Below are 15,510 nucleotides of genomic sequence, written 5' to 3'. Positions count from 1 at the left end.
AACCAAATATTTGTTTACCAAAAGCGATCAACTTTTTTTAAAAATTAAATTAACATGTAATCCAACTTTTAAAGTTAAGTAATCAATCAGTGAAGTAAATTGAGTTGCATTACCATGTAATCCAACTTTAACTTCATCCAAATTACTTTTAAAGTAATCGTTGTACTAGGTTCATCTTGTTTTTCTTTTTCAATTACTTCACTGGTTCTTCTATATCAAACAATTTGCTTTAGGTTCATTTACCTGACATGTTTCGGCGGGTTCTTCCGCCTTCATCAGAGTCAAACTCATCAGACTCTGATGAAGGCGGAAGAACCCGCCGAAACATGTCAGGTAAATGAACCTAAAGCAAATTGTTTGATATAGAAGAACCAGTGAAGTAATTTTAAAGTAATCAATCAGTTAAGTAAATTGAGTGAGCAACATATCAAACACACACATGGCCAGGGCAGCCAGCAGCACCACACCTGTCCAAAACATGAGATCATAACATTACATCGTGCAGGTAGGTATGAGCACCTGTCTTGTAACAGCCAGAATACCTTTCTAATTCTTCTGTTTCCTGGTGTTGTTTTTACCCAGGCATGCTTCAATACCAGCACACAGTAAAAGGGATGATATTTGGTTGGTCGTAACTTATTTTCTGGACTGCTGACACTGAGGTTGCTTGAGACTTTTTCGTGCTGACTGTGCCAATGCGTGTCATGTTGACTGCATTGTAGAAAGAGAGCTTCTGGGATGAGATGTCGAGATAGATCCCAATCCTTTTTGGTTTGAATTGGAGAGTTAGTGGAGTTACTCCCTCTGGACAGTTGATGGAAAACCTCCCACCATGATGTTTGATAAAGTGATCTTGTATCCCCACTTCCCAAAAGGAAGTTTCACCAGTATGGCCAACCTCTATTTCCCAGTAATGCTGCCCTGAAGTGAATTTGTTCACACTTGTGGCAAATCCATGATACGAAGAAGTAGGGAAGACTGTGGAGGCAAAACTGGCCACGGGTTTAATAGTCTTTTGACGCGTAACCCTATAAGAACGATCACCTAAGATGCCTTTTCGGATAGCTGGATATTGAATGTGGCTTTTTGGGACAACAGGATATTGAGTTTCAATGGGGGAACTATGGAGCAGACTGCGTCTGTCAACAGACAGATTGGACTGGACCCACTCCTCCCCTTTGAGGGTGAATTGTTCTTCTCGAGGCTTGATCACTTGAAGCATCTCTTTCCAAATAAAGAACTTCAGGTGACTCTCATAAGGTCCCAGGGATAGAGAGGTTTGCTCCACAGAGAAATCCTTTGCGCTCAGTTGGTATGCATTTTGAAGCATGACGTTAACTTCGGCCCAGCCCTTTAAAAATTTACTATGGTCGGCAATGTCCAGAACTGAACCCACCTTAGCCTGCAACGTTTCACTCTGGTACAGCGCTGCGTTGATAGTGTTCAGCTCCTTGACGACAGTGTTCTGTTGTCGTTTCACTTCTTTGCTCAGCTCATTTTCTCTCTTCCTCAAAAACTGGTGCATCTCCTCAAACTGTGCACTGATTTGGCTCAGCAGTTGACAAGACCTGGTTTTAATTGCAACTAGTTTCTCTTCCCGAGTGTGGAACGCGCTCTCCAAAGTTTTGATGGGTCCAGAAATCCTGTCCAATCCCTTCACCAGGTCGTTCTTCAGCAACGCCGCTGCTTCTTCGATGGGTTTGAATGTGTGTCCTTTATGCCATTCTCCATCTCGACATATGACGCAAATCAGCTGCCCGTCGGTCACACAGTACAGTTTCAGCTTCTCATCATGCTTCGGGCACATTTCAGCAACCTGTCAAAAAAATATGTTTGGATGATTTGATTATTACAGCCATGAGAAACGTAGAACAAGTCTATCCACTATGTGGCTGATGTTTTTTGTTTTGTTAGAATACATCCACTTGTCTGTTTAATATGTCAACGCTGTCACTGCTGTGTTTGTCTTCATTCCTTAAAAGGATGGAGAAAGAATAGATTGAAGGGACTGGTGATGGCAATCTATCGCATTTTCAGATATTAGATGACAACAGAACGTAACAAAATAAGACAGAAAACAATTACAATGCTTGCCTCCCTCCCTTCTGTGACGTAGCCACGCGGAGATGGCAAGCTCCGAAAGTGGCTAGGCCTGTTTGGCATAAATCCTATCACACAATAGGCCTCAATTAATTACAGATACAAAAAATTGTGGCGTATATTTGAGCGCTGACATACATTTTTATGACCACTAATAAAAGCCATGACGTAACTTACCTCATCTTTTGCTGCAATATGCCCTTTGGTGATATTGCATTTTCGTTTTGCCTTTTCAGCAAGGCTGAGCAAGACGAAGTTGGTACACAAGCCTGTCACCTCCTCCACAGATGGGACAGACGTCCGACATTGCGGACACAAGTGCTCCTCTTCGTTGTCCAAAAAACCCGTGAGACATGTTCTGCAGAAAGAGTGGCCGCAGAGAAGAGTGACCGGATCGGTAAAAATGTCCAGACAAATTGAACAAGTCAACTCGCTTGCAAAAGAGTAAGAATTCATATCGCTGGCTTGCTGACGCCTAACCGGTAAATGACATTTCATCTATGTGGATTGCTCTACCAGTCTGTACAGATCCTCCTCCTTGTCTGTTTTGCCACAGCAACGCAGTGTGCAGTCCAGTAAGTTGCTTGGCCAGTTTAATCACGTCATGGCGTCTCTTTTTTGTCTTCATTTGTTTAGGTTATTGGCTTTGTGCCTTGACATTACAGTGGGGAAAGGAATTTTGTGGGGAGGCTATGTTGCACCATTCGATTTGCCCATCAGGTGTCGCTACACCGAACGGTGGGGAAAAAAGTGAAGCGATGGAATTAATTTCAGGGTATACTTTACAGATTTTGAAGAAGTGGGCTGCGTCCTCGGTCTACTGGGTCTATTTAACATGTTTAGGAGTTATGAATTTTGCTGATCGAGCTAGTTGACGCAGCAGCCCGAGGCACGCAGTTGTCACGACTGCTTTAATAAGATTATCAGTAAAATAGTTTGGCCTAAAATTGCTTTCATACATATTGTTACTGTAATCAAGACTAATATTTCCTTAGCGTAGCTTCGTCATAGTTTCGACCTATGTGCATAGTCGGGTTAATATTGAATAATAGAAATTGGAGGTTGTAGTTACTCAACATGAACACAAGGTGACAGCAAAAGCAATGATTTGAACATCTCCCAAGAGCTTTAACTATCGCTTTTTTATGTCACTGCAGGTCAAGCGTTATTTCAAAACAAAAGGTGGTGAAATCTTCATATGACCTACTACTGGTAAGACAAAGTGCAACATTGTTTCCATTATTTCATGTTTAATTTAAGTCGATATCTCTGACAATACAGTGGTGTGGTATTGGAATTTTAAATTATAGTTGTTGTGGAGTGTACAAATTGTAAAGTATTGAGGGAAGCATGCGTCAAAAGTAACTTTTTTTTTTTTTTTAAATGATTTTCAGCATCAATTCTACATATTTTTAGAAGGTAAAATATGAAGCTGACCTGCTGCCACTGCTGCGATTTGAATAAATTGAATGAAACCTAAACCACAGATCTTCAATTGAGTCAGAAATAAATCTTCATTACAATACATGGTCATTCTCATTAGATAGACAGGAGGAACTCTACAATGGGCATCCACGCACAAGTAAACAATATTATTAATGTTATCTGACTAATGAGAATTGACTTTTCCTATTTACACTTATAATCAGATGCGCTGCAGTAACATTGTGATTGAGAAAGCCAAAGGTCAGTGCTTTGTGTTCCAAGCAGTTTTCAGGCAGTGAAATTGAGCTTGAAGAGGACCGTCTGAGGTGTGGTGACGTCCGCCACGGCTAATTCCTGTCCGTCCGACAAGCCCAGCTCTGCGTGACGAGACAAATTTAAAAATCAATACATAAACACATATTAAGGCACCCTGTGTATAGATGTCAACAGCATAAGGACGAAAGATGATTACCTTTCAAGGTTTTGCAGAGGTTTGGCCTTGTTCGTTCTTCGATTGATTTAACAGACTGCGATGGAAAGTAAATTAGTTCATTTTTTTTTCAAGTTTTAAATTAAATACAAGTAGATGGGCAAGTAGCATGCTGAACTATGTCCTTCTATTACCTGCAGGTACAGAGTCTTATTTTTGCCTTCCAGAGTTGTAGTGATAGCTGGAGATTTCATTTGTCTGGAAAGTAACATTTTGTCATTTTCATTTGCCGTCCTTGCGGCGGGTATAAAATATACAAACTGCTATTTCTCATTTGATGGAAATGGGGTTGAATGTCACTCACAGGGAAGCATTCTCTGTCAGGTACTCTAAGACCTCCTGTAGTTTTGCAGAAGGCGGGAACTGGAGGTCTTGCGGCACCTGGCTGCAAGCTGAACAGTTGTCCTGTCCATCAAAACAAACACACACACGGTACAAGACAGAGTTATAGTTCGCCTGGGAAACATTATTGGGGGGTGAAGATCTGAGCAACAAACCTTTCGCTCAGCTTCAAAACTGTAAGTGTAGAGTCCGTCCACATCATTAAAGACCAGGTAATTACTTAAAGGAATATAAGCACTGCAACAAGGAAGAAATGTGATGTGCGTTTGACAAAGCCATACATTTAGCAGAATGATTATCGATGAGCTTGCGGTACCAACCTGGTGGCAATTTTGAAAACTTCACTTGCACAGGCGGCTGCAAAAACATAAGCACACAGCATCATGAAGAATGACTTCATAACTCTTTGGACATTTGACAGTGTAACACCAACAATATTTGAAAGCTGTTATAAAAGTCAATTTATTTAAGCACAAGATAAATGTCAAATAAAATAGAGCAGGAACTGAATCGTATCTCTGCAAAACTGAGACCAACTCAGGAATAATAATATATTTTTCTCAAATCAAGGCAAAACGCAGAATACTTTCCATACCAGCGATAACGGCATTCGTCGACGCCACGGCAGGAATGATCCGCTTTACAACTCCTGCAAGACAGGATTAATTCATTAATATTATTATTAAAAACGCAAGTGCTGTCAGTTGTCGTGCGAAAGCAAAACCGGATTTGACCTTGAGTGAGTCTGTACGTGACTCCGGTGATGTTGAACTGAGCGGCTCGCTCTAGCGCCCGCTCAAATATCCACTGGATGTGCTCGGGGTTATCGCCATCTAAACTTGTTTCTGGAAAACAAGAAGGTGACGCTGAATCTTCAACAACACGGAAAGGAACACATGACCTCCATACCTCCAAACGGCTTTTCTTTGGGCCACTGAAACATTCTGGGGTATTCAATGCAATGCTCGGGGAGCCTCGGCATGGACGCGATGGTGCACATGGGGAAGTGAACCTGAGCATTGTAAAAAAGGACAAGGTTCGAGTCAACTGGGATGCCATTGAGCAAGTCTTGCTTGCGCTCATTTAAAAATGTAGAGACGAAAAAAAGAGCAACAGGGTGTGCGCGTGACCTGGGGTGGGTAGAGCTCAAGAGTGCATTCGATGCAAGCCGTCATGCCGGGTAAAATGACGCGAGCGTTTCCTTTGAAGCCTTCCGTGCCTCCGTCAATGAGGGGGATGATGGAGCTGGGATCCAGTATTCCATCTTCATAGCTCAGGAGGGATATCTAAATTTAGCAAAAGTGCCATTGAGAGCTCAATCTCCCTTTAGTAAACTTGAGCATCTGTTGAAGGGACAGCGGCTTCCCACCAGCATGCCGTTCATCCATCGCCTGGCGATGATGGAGTCCAGCCCACACACGATGATGTGGAACTCTGCAGGGAGACAAGTTCAAGTTTGGGAGAGGTGACTCACTCTGCTGAAGTTGACATCTGACAGAGGAAAAACACACTTACGCCTGTAGAAGGACTCGTCAAAGTCCTGGATTTTTTTGAAGTGTCTGAACGTGAATCTGATAAGGAATTAAAAGCATGTTCATGTTCTTGCAAGTGTGATAAGGTCAAGGTTCATTGGAGACTCTGAGACTGTTCCAGACAGGATACGGTACAACTTTACACCCAGGGATGCGACTGTTAATGAAGTCAGCGGCCACTTCCGCTTTTGGTCGGCCGACATCTTTAGGCCTGATGAAACAAGTTCAAACAAAATCGGCCGAGATTAACAGTGAGGGAGAAAAAAAAACAACAAAGGAAATTTACCTGAAAAGAAACTGCCGATTGAGGTTGGACAAGTCAATCGTGTCCATGTCAACCACATGAATGAGACGGAACCCAGATAGGGCCTGCAACAACACAAGCTTCTCAGAACAACGATAAGGGCGCTCTCATTGCTTTGACTCAATTTCCTACCAAATCTTTCAGCAGTTCGCAGCCAAGCCCACCGGCACCGATCACCAAAATCTTGCATGTCTCCAATAGAAACTGTAGAGACTGAGGTGACACGCGCATCAAGGCAGGAACATTATGTGGTCATTCAAATGTCCTCGCTCACCTCTGTGCTTGGCTCAAAATCAGGATGTGTGAACGGACCGGGTCTCTCTAGGAACTTCCTAACGTGATTCCACCGGCCGTCCCAGTCGCAGGCACCACCATCTACAGCCATTCTAAAAAACACAGCAAACACTCAGTCGCACGAGTAGACAAAAACTTCATGACAACAGCCAGCGGCAATACAAAAGGCAACACTCTACTCATTTGAAAACCAACAGTCTTCATCTACATCATATCATAAAGATCTATCCACCAGGTTATTTAGCTTTGCTTTTAAAGCAACTGCCACAGTTTTTCCAGCAAGCTGCAATCGTGCCAAAACAAATTTGTCAATATTAGTGCGAGGTTTATGAATGAAAACATTAGTAAATTTGCTGTCTAATACCAAGCACATGATGCAAAGAAATTTACATCACATTCTTCTGTGTTGATGTTTCGTTAAATGTACTTCCAGGTCGCGTGTACCCAATAAGGTGGGCAGAAGGTACAACACAGGTTTTGTTGCTGAATCGTTCATCAAAACAAAGACACGTTAAGAACACATTTCCATTTAGGGGAGTTCAAGATTTACGGCCAAGCAGGTTTATTAAGTCCCTCTGACTAAAATATGTGAATTTTCACGTCTTCTGCCTCACAGCCGAACGCAACCCTTTTGCCGGGCAGAAAGAGAGAGACCTTTCCTTAGCATTCGTCACTAACTTGTCTGTCAGGTCTTCTATTCGCCTTCTTTTCTTCTCCCTGGAAGAAAAAATGGGAATAGATGTGAATCATGCCGCGTTAGGGTCAAACTACTAGATGTTTAACGCCGATTAAATGGCTTTTTCATCCAATGAGACTTACGACTCCTCGGCATCCGCCATACTTTCACGGTCCCATGTCCTCGAATATGACGGGGGGCTTGGCGAGCGTCAAAGCTGCGCAACACTGCTCCGGAAAAACGCAGGAAGAGAAACGCAGAATGATTTTTTCTTTGTTTTTCTTTTTTTTTTTTTTAAAACGCCCTTATTCACTCTGAGCAAGAAACGCAGAACAATATGTAATTTGTGTTTAGTGTGGATTTTCGTGTAGTTAGAAAAAACAACAAAAAACATACATTTGTAGTTATTGCTTCCGGTAAACGGTTAACTATCGCGAGAGTTCGGCGTCACGGTTAACTATCGCGAGAAGTCTGCGTCACATCTGCTCGCTCTCGGCAGTGATCAGCTGACCTGTCACACACTAGCGACGTCGCAGGTTCCGTGATGTTTGTTGAGCGTTGACGTCATGGCAGCCAAAATGGAGCTTGCGCCTCTCAGACTGTGGGATGATTTCTATCCCGGAACGGAGCGCTTCGCCAAGCCGGATTTCACAAATCTGGCAAAATGGAACAACAGAGTTATCAGCAATTTAATGTACTACCAGACGAACTACTTCGCCGCGGCCGTGGTGATTTTCCTCATTGTTGGGTTAGTACCAGCTAACACAGACAAGCTTGGGTGGCTGTTTTAATTACCATGCATACTTTTTTCCATCATGACTTCGTTGGCTATTCTGAATGTCATGCGCCAACAGACAACTCTTCGTACCTCATTTTATGCAACCGCGTGTCGGACTGTCACACGATTATTATAGCGAGTCAAAAATATGTACAGTCTTGTATGCCAAGTACCAACCCTTAAAAGACTTGGTTCTCATTGTCTTGTAGGACCATTATGACATTTGCCTAGTTGACCAAAGTGTTCATCAAGAACGTGGCTGAGATTTTATTCCAAAAAGTACATTTAATATTATTGAGTATATGCCTCAATATCTTTCCTCATAGCGAAATTACTCCTTTTGTCACTTCAAGACATCCAGAAAATGTGGGTGAACTGCAGGAATTTCTATTTCCACATGTAAAAAAGTGACCGGCATGTTGTGTGTAATTGGCTACATTTGCATGGACAAAATTCCTTTTATCTGATCACGTTTTAGATTAAAATTATGATCAGAGGCACTGTTTTCGTGGACACTAAATGTATTGGTCCAATTAGAATTTGCGTGTTTATTTGTTTATTAGTGCAGGAATTAAACAGTCAAAATCCATCTCAGGTGGCGGCCATTTTGCCTCTTGCTGCGACTGAAAATGACATCACAGTTGCCGTGTCTGGTCACAACCAATCAGAGCTCACCAATTTTCTAAAGCTGAGCTGTGATTGGTTGTGAGCTGAGACATGGCAACTGTGATGTCATTTAAAGTCGACAACAAATGGCAAAATGGCCACCCCCTCAGATTGATAAAAACGGGTGGATTTTGACTGTTTAATTCCTGTTCTACAAACGCGATATTCAGAACGCTGTATTTTCAGAAATGTTTCTCCTGCCACTGTTATTGACCTCCAGCACATTGTTTAAAAATACTAACCTAAATGGCTAAAATGCCGTTGTTCATTTCACAGGTTCCTGAACCCACTCGGCATGTTTCTCGGAGGAACCGTCGTGACTTTGGTATTCATGGGTTGCGTGTGGGCCGGGGAGAATCAAGGCATCATCAAGAACTTCAAGAAAAAGAACCCCACCTTGTTTGTCATCTGCGTCATGGTCGCCAGTTACTTCGTGCTGTCGCTGTGCGGTGGTGTCATGGTCTTCATCTTTGGCATCACCTTCCCTCTGCTGTGTAAGTCTTGATGTTGACATAATTTCATTTTCATTGTGAAGTTATTCAAGACACATGTAATATAGCGAATGTAACGTAACAAAAGCTGGACAAACAAAGTACGTGTTGTCAGGCACACATGATAAGGAGAGTTAAACTAAAATGGGAGACATGTTGAGTCACTGTTAATTTCCCAAACTTAGCTGACGTTCAGCATACTATGGTAAACAGGCCTGGCTGCAGTTGTCTATCTTACCTCGAAGATTTAAGGGTTAAATGAAGTCACAACTCCACTTAGTGGACAAACAGTGTAAGGACACAATTCCGTACCACTTGGACGCCACCATTCAGCATGTATGTACTGATTTTGGATGAAAAGCGACTAAAAAAAATAATCGGCCGATATTGATTATTTTGGAAAGAATTCTATTCAGCTGATTTAATCGGTAGAACGACTGGCCAGGCCTTAGTGTTTTTCAAATAATGGCTCTATGACTCACACAGCGACGCATAACTAAGGTTTTGCAGCGGCTGATCAAGATTCCAACCACTTATTCTAACTCACAGCTCAATTAAAAGACAACTGGGAAGTACAATCTTATGAAAGGTGACAGAATTGAACCAGTTTTACTTTTTTTTTTCTCTGTTCTTCCACTACGTATAATCGTTCACCCGAACATTAGAGCTTTAACATGCCGCTGGAGGCAGTGTGGTCACGACCAAGGCAGGCAGCCTGCCCACCGCCCCATGTTTACAAATCACTATGGTTTCTTGATGCGGACACAACCGCTTTTACCAGCTGATCTCATGGCTTTGCGATCTGCCTCATAGACTAACACCTGCATCAGTTTGTCTCTTTCTCTCTGTCACTCTTCATCTAAAGCCAAGAATATCCAAATATAGTTCTCTTTCTAAGTTTTGAAAATGTCCCATTGTTGCCGTTCAGTAATACTCATCCATGCCTCCCTGAGACTGCGGAACGTGAAGAACAGGCTGGAGAATAAGATGGAAGGTGTTGGGATAAAGAAGACTCCCATGGGCATCATCATGGATCTCTTGGATCAGCAGGAGGAGAAAGTTAACAAAATCCAGGATTATATTGAAAGCAAAATGAAACAGTGAGATTGTAGCAAAGGAAAGTCTGCTCCATCACCCAACGTACCATAAGTAGAATGACATTTGTACTTTTGGCCCTTCCGGTCTTCCCTTTGGCTTTTTAGTACAGTTACATGAGCACACTCCTCGCAATGTGTACAGAATCACAGTTGAAAGACAAATGGCAGCATTCCCATGTCTAAAGATTTAAAAATACACGCATCCCCCTGCTGATATTGGCCTTCTTCGGCACGCACCCCGGGTGGTTTTATGTTCGGCTTTATTGCGCTAACTTGCACTGCTAGTTTAGATTTCCTACTTTTAATAAGAAACCCAGTACAAGACGTGGATTTACTCATTAGATCTATCACTTGGGGATTCGTATGAATACTGATCCGAGGCCAATGCGTTTCTGGTGTACATGTGTTCTCACTCCTAATCCCGAGTATAAATAGAACAATATTTTTCTCCGGCTGTGTGACCATGTGCTGAAAGCAAAGACCGGCCTGAACGTATCTCCTCTGATCTTTGCTGTGCAAGTGAAAAAAGGAATGGCTCTTCCAGCTTTATTCTACTACAGTGTGTATATTTTTGCTGTTAGCATGTATTATTTCTGGTGTATTATGAATGGTGGCGGCTGTAGGACGCACACAATTATTAATTCAACTGAAATACCTTCAATCCTGGAGAGGAAACACAATTTATCTTCCTTTTATACCGCAGGCAAATATTCCCTGAAGCTAACCTCTTGTGCACATTGACTGCACACTGCATGAACGCCACAGGATGGATATACATATGTTACATGTGATGACATGTGATGGTGTGATCCACATTACCAAATATTAAACATGGCTATATAAAACAATGGTGCTTTCTTTTATATTATTTTATGACTGCCGTGCAGTAGTCATGTCTGTGGGATTGTTTATAAATTTGCAAATGCAAACCACAACATGCCCTAGTAAGTAAATATAATCCTTCCTGGTACGGTCGGTGCTAAAGCATAAAACACTTGAGCTCCCCTCTGAATAAATGTACAGTTGATCATCTTTTTTTTTTAGGGCAAACAACTTTGATGCATTTTGTTCTGAAACATACACTTTAAAGAAAGTAATGAAACATTTGCCTCAAAAGAAACTCATTTAGGTCTTTAGCAAAAAAAATAATTTTGGTAATCATTGATCTTGAATAGATTTTTTTTGACTAATGTCATACAGTGAGAAGATAAAGTTTGTGTCTTTTTACGCTGGTCAGAAATTATGGAATCATTGCTCCTGAAGGATGATTAGAAAAAAGGGAAATTACGTTCTACAGGTTCCACGAAACAATTTCTATAGATAATGGCCACCTTGCTGGCTTTAAAGGAGGAAAAAATAAAACAAGAATTGTTTTACTTAGACACATTTTTTAGAGCAAGTAGAAGGGGGGAAAAAAAAGTGTAATCACTCAACTCTAAATTTTAAAATTCTAAATTTTAAAACAACAGAATCACGAAAAAACTAACTGGCGTCAACTTAATCAGTGGCACGGTATCATTCATCAATCTTGCTTTCTTTGCTTCTCCCAGGTCAACTTTGTTGGAGCCTTGTCATGACAAATGTCTTTTTTTGAAAAATGATGTCATCGCCAAACAACCTTTTAATAGATGGAATTAGAAAGTGACCAATTGACCATCTCCGCTGTGGCTTCCTCTTTGTATAGACAACTTTTGACACATTCTAGGATGTTTTACCTTCTTGACGTTTTATAATCTGCTCCTATCGCAAATTTAATCCACTTTCATTCAACTGTTGACAAAACACCATATTCAATCTGAAGCAGTTTTAAAAATTGCAATCTATTTTTTCCCATCGGAATTAAATCCCAATTTTTCGTCTTGCTCTAAAAATTGTGATTAACTACAATTATCATTCTTGTTTTGTTTTCGATTTGTATTTTTTTAAAACCAGAAGGTTGACATTTCAAATCAAAGTTGTTTTGTGAAACAACTGTGATTTGTCCTAAATAATCATTAATCATCATCAAATGACTCCATAATTTTAATGTACTTCTAATTTCAAATGTACAGTCCCACATCTTTGCTTTTGTGACTCATGGTGGAACAACAACCAGTCACTGTGAACAAATTGTTCTTTGTCACTGCACAGTTCATTTCCAAAATACAATCGGTGTCAAACACAGATTACGGTAAGGCACTGCCTCAGATGAGACTTGTTTCACTTGATTCCAAGGCTTTGGGGAGCGGCACCTGCAAGCAAAGGAAGTCATGAGTAATCAAGTTTCTGTGGGATCCAATTAATAAGCAATCATACTTTACACAATGTACTAACATGAACTGAAAGAAGTGATGTCATAATAAGACTTGATCATTCCTCTAAATCAGGGGTGTCAAATTTTTTTTCGCGGGCCGCATCGTAGTCATAGCTTCTTTCGGAGGGCCATTATGACTGTCAACCCAAATAAATGTATGAGCACCTCATATTATATACAGTAAAAGCTACAAAACAAACTGACAAATAACTCGTTTTCAAATCAGACGAGTAAAAACTGGTCAAATATTTAAAAAAAAAAGATATTAAAAGTGAAGACAATTTGCAATTCTAGTAATGACACAGGAATTTGATGCACAATTTGTCTTCGCGGGCCAAATAAAATGATGTGGTGGGCTGTATCTGGCCCCCGGGCCTTGACTTTGACACCTGTACTCTAAATCAAAATGCTTGTCTCTGTTTGTGTCAGTCTCGTGAGTGGCGAGTGGCCAGTCCCACATGTGCCCCTCCCTCTCATCCTAAATAAGCTCGACTTTTTTTACGAGCCTGAACCGAATACGACGGCGGCTGTATTTACATCCCGAGAGGGGTCAGTTGGTGTAACCTTGCTAATTCCTAAATGTCTGAGGTGGCTTGTCAGCCAGCAGCAATACTCACAGATTTAAGGTAGGCCACGTTACTCTTCTTGATCTCATTTAGGAGCTCGTCGCGGGGTGTGGGATCAACCTTGGGTGGCACTCGCTTGCGAGGGATCGGCTTCAAAGTCTTAATGACGTCCTTCAGGTTTGCTTTTTCTTCCACCGGCCCTTCTGTGACTGACTCCTTCACTTTGGGAGTCTTCCTCAGTTGGACATTTGCTCTCTCTTGTCGACTGGCCTCTCTGCGATCCAACTCCTGAAAATGGTCACGTTTCTTTGGCGTTTTCTTCAGCCGGACTTCTCTCAATGGGTTTTGGGTCTCAGCGCTTGGTTGCTTGGGAATTTTCTTGTGTTTTAGCTGCTTTGGTGGCTCTGGTTCCTCTTTGATTTCCTTTGCTTCTGCTTTTGGCGGCACGTTATTCAGTTCTTTTGGAGGCGCAACAAGCCCGTGTTTCTGCAGGAGTTCGAGGGGCGGTATGTAGCCCAGCATCTCAAGTAAACCCGGAGGCAGGTTGAGACTGCTCTCGTACATCTGCATGACCTCCTTCTGCTCCTTCAGCTGCTGCTGCTTCTGCTCTTCCTTTCTCAGCTGCCTCTGGCGGTCCAGGTTCCTGGTTAAGAGATTAGTCACCACCATCCTCGGCCCCGGCTGTTCAAAATGGTAGCCCATCTTCAGCAAGGTGCTGTTGGCCTTGAGCAGCCGTGAAATCTCCATCTCGGCATGATGACCCAGCATGTGTCTTTGATTGTGAAAGCGCAGCTCGGTGAGGGTCTCGTTGAATTGCAGGCATCGAATGATGGCGACGATTCCCTTTCCGGTGATGAAGTTGGACTCGATGTTGAGCGTGGTGATGCTGCGATTCTCGCGTAACATGTTGGCCAGGTTGAAGGCGATGTTTTCATCCACGCCGGTGTTTGCGATGCTGAAGGTTTTCACGTGTTTGTTCTTCTTCAAGGCGTTGACGTAGTCCAGGAGCATCTCTTTGGGAATGTTTTCGATGTTGTTGAGATTCACCTCGGTGACAGAAGAATTGTTGTTTCGGATCTTGTCCAGCGTCGACTCTAAGTTTGTCTCATTTCCCGATGGTCGAGATGTCATTTTGATGTTGTTCAGTGCCAGCTTGGGGATTTTTAATTTATTGATCTTTGGCTCCTCTTTTTGCTGGACTTTGTCGTTGGGCTCACTTGTCTTTGCATCCCCCAGTGAGTCCGGAGGAGGCAAAGCGTCTGTCGTTTTACTTTCCTCTTTAACTTGTGTCGTTCCGTTCTCATGGCTTACCGTTTCCTTTTCTGTGCCGTCAGATTTTGTCTGACTTTTTTCACACTGATTTGTATTCATCTCTTTCTCAGGGAGCGCTTTGTCCACTTCATTGCTCTCTTTCACGTTGTTGACAACTTCCTTAACGGTCTCCTCTATCTTTTCTTCAGCTATTTTCCCGTCTCCAGTATCATCTTTAGCCTTTTCCTCAATGACTTCTTGTTTTCCTTCACAAATTTCATCGTGCCCATCTTCCACCGTGTTGACTTTTTCTTTCTCTTCAGCCTCCTTGCTCAGTGTTTTCTGATGAAGACAAGCAAGTGGACCGACATATTTACTAGTGTGTCTCCCCAGGTTCTATTATTATGTGTGTTGACAACTTATTTTTAAATTTTTGGCAGTCTGTTGGCCTCTTACCTCACTGGGTAGCAGAGTAGCAGGCACTCTTTCTTCCTCAAGCATGCGTTTGGATTCCTTTTCCCAGTAGAGGTAGCCGACCAAGGATCTGTGGTCAAAGCTTCCAGTCGGTGACTTCTCTGTCTGGTCCTTCTGCCTCTGTCCAACTGGAACGCTATCATCTGGAGCAATTATAATATCCATTTCACTCTGGAGCTCCTTAAGCTCCTCAGGCGAAAGCGTAGCGAGGAGCTCATCCTCATCAATGTCCTCCTCATTCAGGTCCTCGGTATCTCTGCTCGACATCTCCGACGCTAAATGTTTGTCAGAATACTGACACAGAGCAAACTGGCAAGCTTCTGACTTCAGCTGGAGTTGCTCTGCTTATGCCTCATGTGGACTCTAAAATTAAACCTTGCGAAGTGCACGGGAGATATTTACGGCAAGACAAGTAGGGGGTGAAAGGCATGCTATCGGTCTTTTTTCAGCCCCTCCTCGCAGGGCTTTTGGGATGACAGTTGCTTCGGGCAAATGAAAACGGCAAGACTGACAGCAGCAGGTGGACAATTTTCTCAAGCCTGATGGCGCTACAACAGTAGCATGGCGTTTATGATGTGACAAAACGATTCAATCCATCTTCCATCAGACCATAATTCAAAGTCGATTAATTTTCAGAAATGCCAACTTTTCCTTCTTTAATTGTGAATATCAATTTACGTAAGAAGCTCTAGTGAAACAGGTGTTAAGCAACAGCGGTTCATAAAGTGACA

At 42.3% G+C, this 15,510-nt stretch overlaps 4 protein-coding genes and 1 long non-coding RNA gene across 7 annotated transcripts; 2 read left to right on the top strand and 3 right to left on the bottom strand.

The window, feature by feature from the left end:
- Window positions 1-548: 548 nt before the first annotated feature.
- On the bottom strand, window positions 549-2,729 carry LOC119115814 (nuclear factor 7, ovary-like). Its single transcript, XM_037240632.1, has 2 exons — window positions 2,278-2,729; window positions 549-1,816 (listed from the first exon to the last, which is right to left on the bottom strand). The coding sequence occupies exons 1-2, from the start codon at window positions 2,596-2,598 to the stop codon at window positions 590-592; spliced, it is 1,548 nt and encodes a 515-aa protein (XP_037096527.1). The 5' UTR covers window positions 2,599-2,729; the 3' UTR covers window positions 549-589.
- LOC119115847 lies at window positions 2,509-6,025 on the top strand. The gene is made up of 3 exons (XR_005096200.1): window positions 2,509-2,544; window positions 3,258-3,312; window positions 5,710-6,025. It is a non-coding gene; the product is annotated as an uncharacterized LOC119115847 (long non-coding RNA).
- Window positions 3,334-7,430, bottom strand: uba3 (ubiquitin-like modifier activating enzyme 3). Of its 3 annotated transcripts, none has more exons than XM_037240652.1 (18): window positions 7,307-7,430; window positions 7,166-7,204; window positions 6,468-6,579; window positions 6,326-6,406; window positions 6,176-6,258; window positions 6,020-6,100; window positions 5,873-5,916; window positions 5,727-5,791; window positions 5,488-5,643; window positions 5,267-5,369; window positions 5,092-5,202; window positions 4,953-5,006; window positions 4,678-4,714; window positions 4,513-4,594; window positions 4,320-4,420; window positions 4,150-4,213; window positions 3,998-4,052; window positions 3,334-3,902 (listed from the first exon to the last, which is right to left on the bottom strand). In XM_037240652.1, exons 1-18 carry the CDS (start codon window positions 7,324-7,326, stop codon window positions 3,814-3,816), a joined length of 1,377 nt encoding a protein of 458 aa, XP_037096547.1. In that variant the 5' UTR covers window positions 7,327-7,430; the 3' UTR covers window positions 3,334-3,813. The 3 variants fall into 3 exon arrangements, with proteins under 3 accessions (XP_037096547.1, XP_037096538.1, XP_037096557.1); XM_037240643.1 differs by having other exon boundaries at window positions 7,142-7,204; window positions 7,307-7,427; XM_037240662.1 differs by lacking the exon at window positions 7,166-7,204 and having other exon boundaries at window positions 7,307-7,341.
- Window positions 7,431-7,653: 223 nt separating this feature from the next.
- Window positions 7,654-11,043, top strand: LOC119115835 (PRA1 family protein 3-like). Its single transcript, XM_037240675.1, has 3 exons — window positions 7,654-7,911; window positions 8,884-9,101; window positions 10,027-11,043. Exons 1-3 carry the CDS (start codon window positions 7,730-7,732, stop codon window positions 10,200-10,202), a joined length of 576 nt encoding a protein of 191 aa, XP_037096570.1. The 5' UTR covers window positions 7,654-7,729; the 3' UTR covers window positions 10,203-11,043.
- A 1,063-nt stretch (window positions 11,044-12,106) lies between these two features.
- lmod3 (leiomodin 3 (fetal)) lies at window positions 12,107-15,189 on the bottom strand. The gene is made up of 3 exons (XM_037240620.1): window positions 14,762-15,189; window positions 13,106-14,647; window positions 12,107-12,426 (listed from the first exon to the last, which is right to left on the bottom strand). Exons 1-3 carry the CDS (start codon window positions 15,044-15,046, stop codon window positions 12,379-12,381), a joined length of 1,875 nt encoding a protein of 624 aa, XP_037096515.1. The 5' UTR covers window positions 15,047-15,189; the 3' UTR covers window positions 12,107-12,378.
- Between the last annotated feature and the right edge of the window lie 321 nt (window positions 15,190-15,510).

This window comes from Syngnathus acus, chromosome 2 (assembly GCF_901709675.1).
Source record: "Syngnathus acus chromosome 2, fSynAcu1.2, whole genome shotgun sequence".
Lineage (NCBI taxonomy): Eukaryota > Metazoa > Chordata > Actinopteri > Syngnathiformes > Syngnathidae > Syngnathus > Syngnathus acus.
The sequence above is the reverse complement of the archived record's forward strand: the minus strand, read 5'-3'. Positions and strand labels throughout refer to the sequence as shown.

Excerpts from the sequence above, each read along its gene's own strand:
- LOC119115814 (XM_037240632.1), bottom strand. The coding sequence starts at position 2,598 with ATGAAATGTCATTTACCGGTTAGGCGTCAGCAAGCCAGCGATATGAAT. Across the intron at positions 1,817-2,277 it reads ATATTGCAGCAAAAGATGAG|GTTGCTGAAATGTGCCCGAA; the intron begins GTAAGTTACGTC and ends TTTTTTTGACAG.
- uba3 (XM_037240643.1), bottom strand. The coding sequence starts at position 7,326 with ATGGCGGATGCCGAGGAGTC. Across the intron at positions 4,715-4,952 it reads GACGAATGCCGTTATCGCTG|CCGCCTGTGCAAGTGAAGTT; the intron begins GTATGGAAAGTA and ends ATGTTTTTGCAG. Across the intron at positions 3,903-3,997 it reads CCTCTGCAAAACCTTGAAAG|AGCTGGGCTTGTCGGACGGA; the intron begins GTAATCATCTTT and ends CTCGTCACGCAG.
- LOC119115835 (XM_037240675.1), top strand. The coding sequence starts at position 7,730 with ATGGCAGCCAAAATGGAGCTTGCGCCTCTCAGACTGTGGGATGATTTC. Across the intron at positions 7,912-8,883 it reads GTGATTTTCCTCATTGTTGG|GTTCCTGAACCCACTCGGCA; the intron begins GTTAGTACCAGC and ends TTCATTTCACAG. Across the intron at positions 9,102-10,026 it reads CATCACCTTCCCTCTGCTGT|TAATACTCATCCATGCCTCC; the intron begins GTAAGTCTTGAT and ends GTTGCCGTTCAG.
- lmod3 (XM_037240620.1), bottom strand. The coding sequence starts at position 15,046 with ATGTCGAGCAGAGATACCGAGGACCTGAATGAGGAGGACATTGATGAG. Across the intron at positions 14,648-14,761 it reads CTACTCTGCTACCCAGTGAG|AAAACACTGAGCAAGGAGGC; the intron begins GTAAGAGGCCAA and ends TGTCTTCATCAG. Across the intron at positions 12,427-13,105 it reads ACGTGGCCTACCTTAAATCT|GTGCCGCTCCCCAAAGCCTT; the intron begins GTGAGTATTGCT and ends CTTTGCTTGCAG.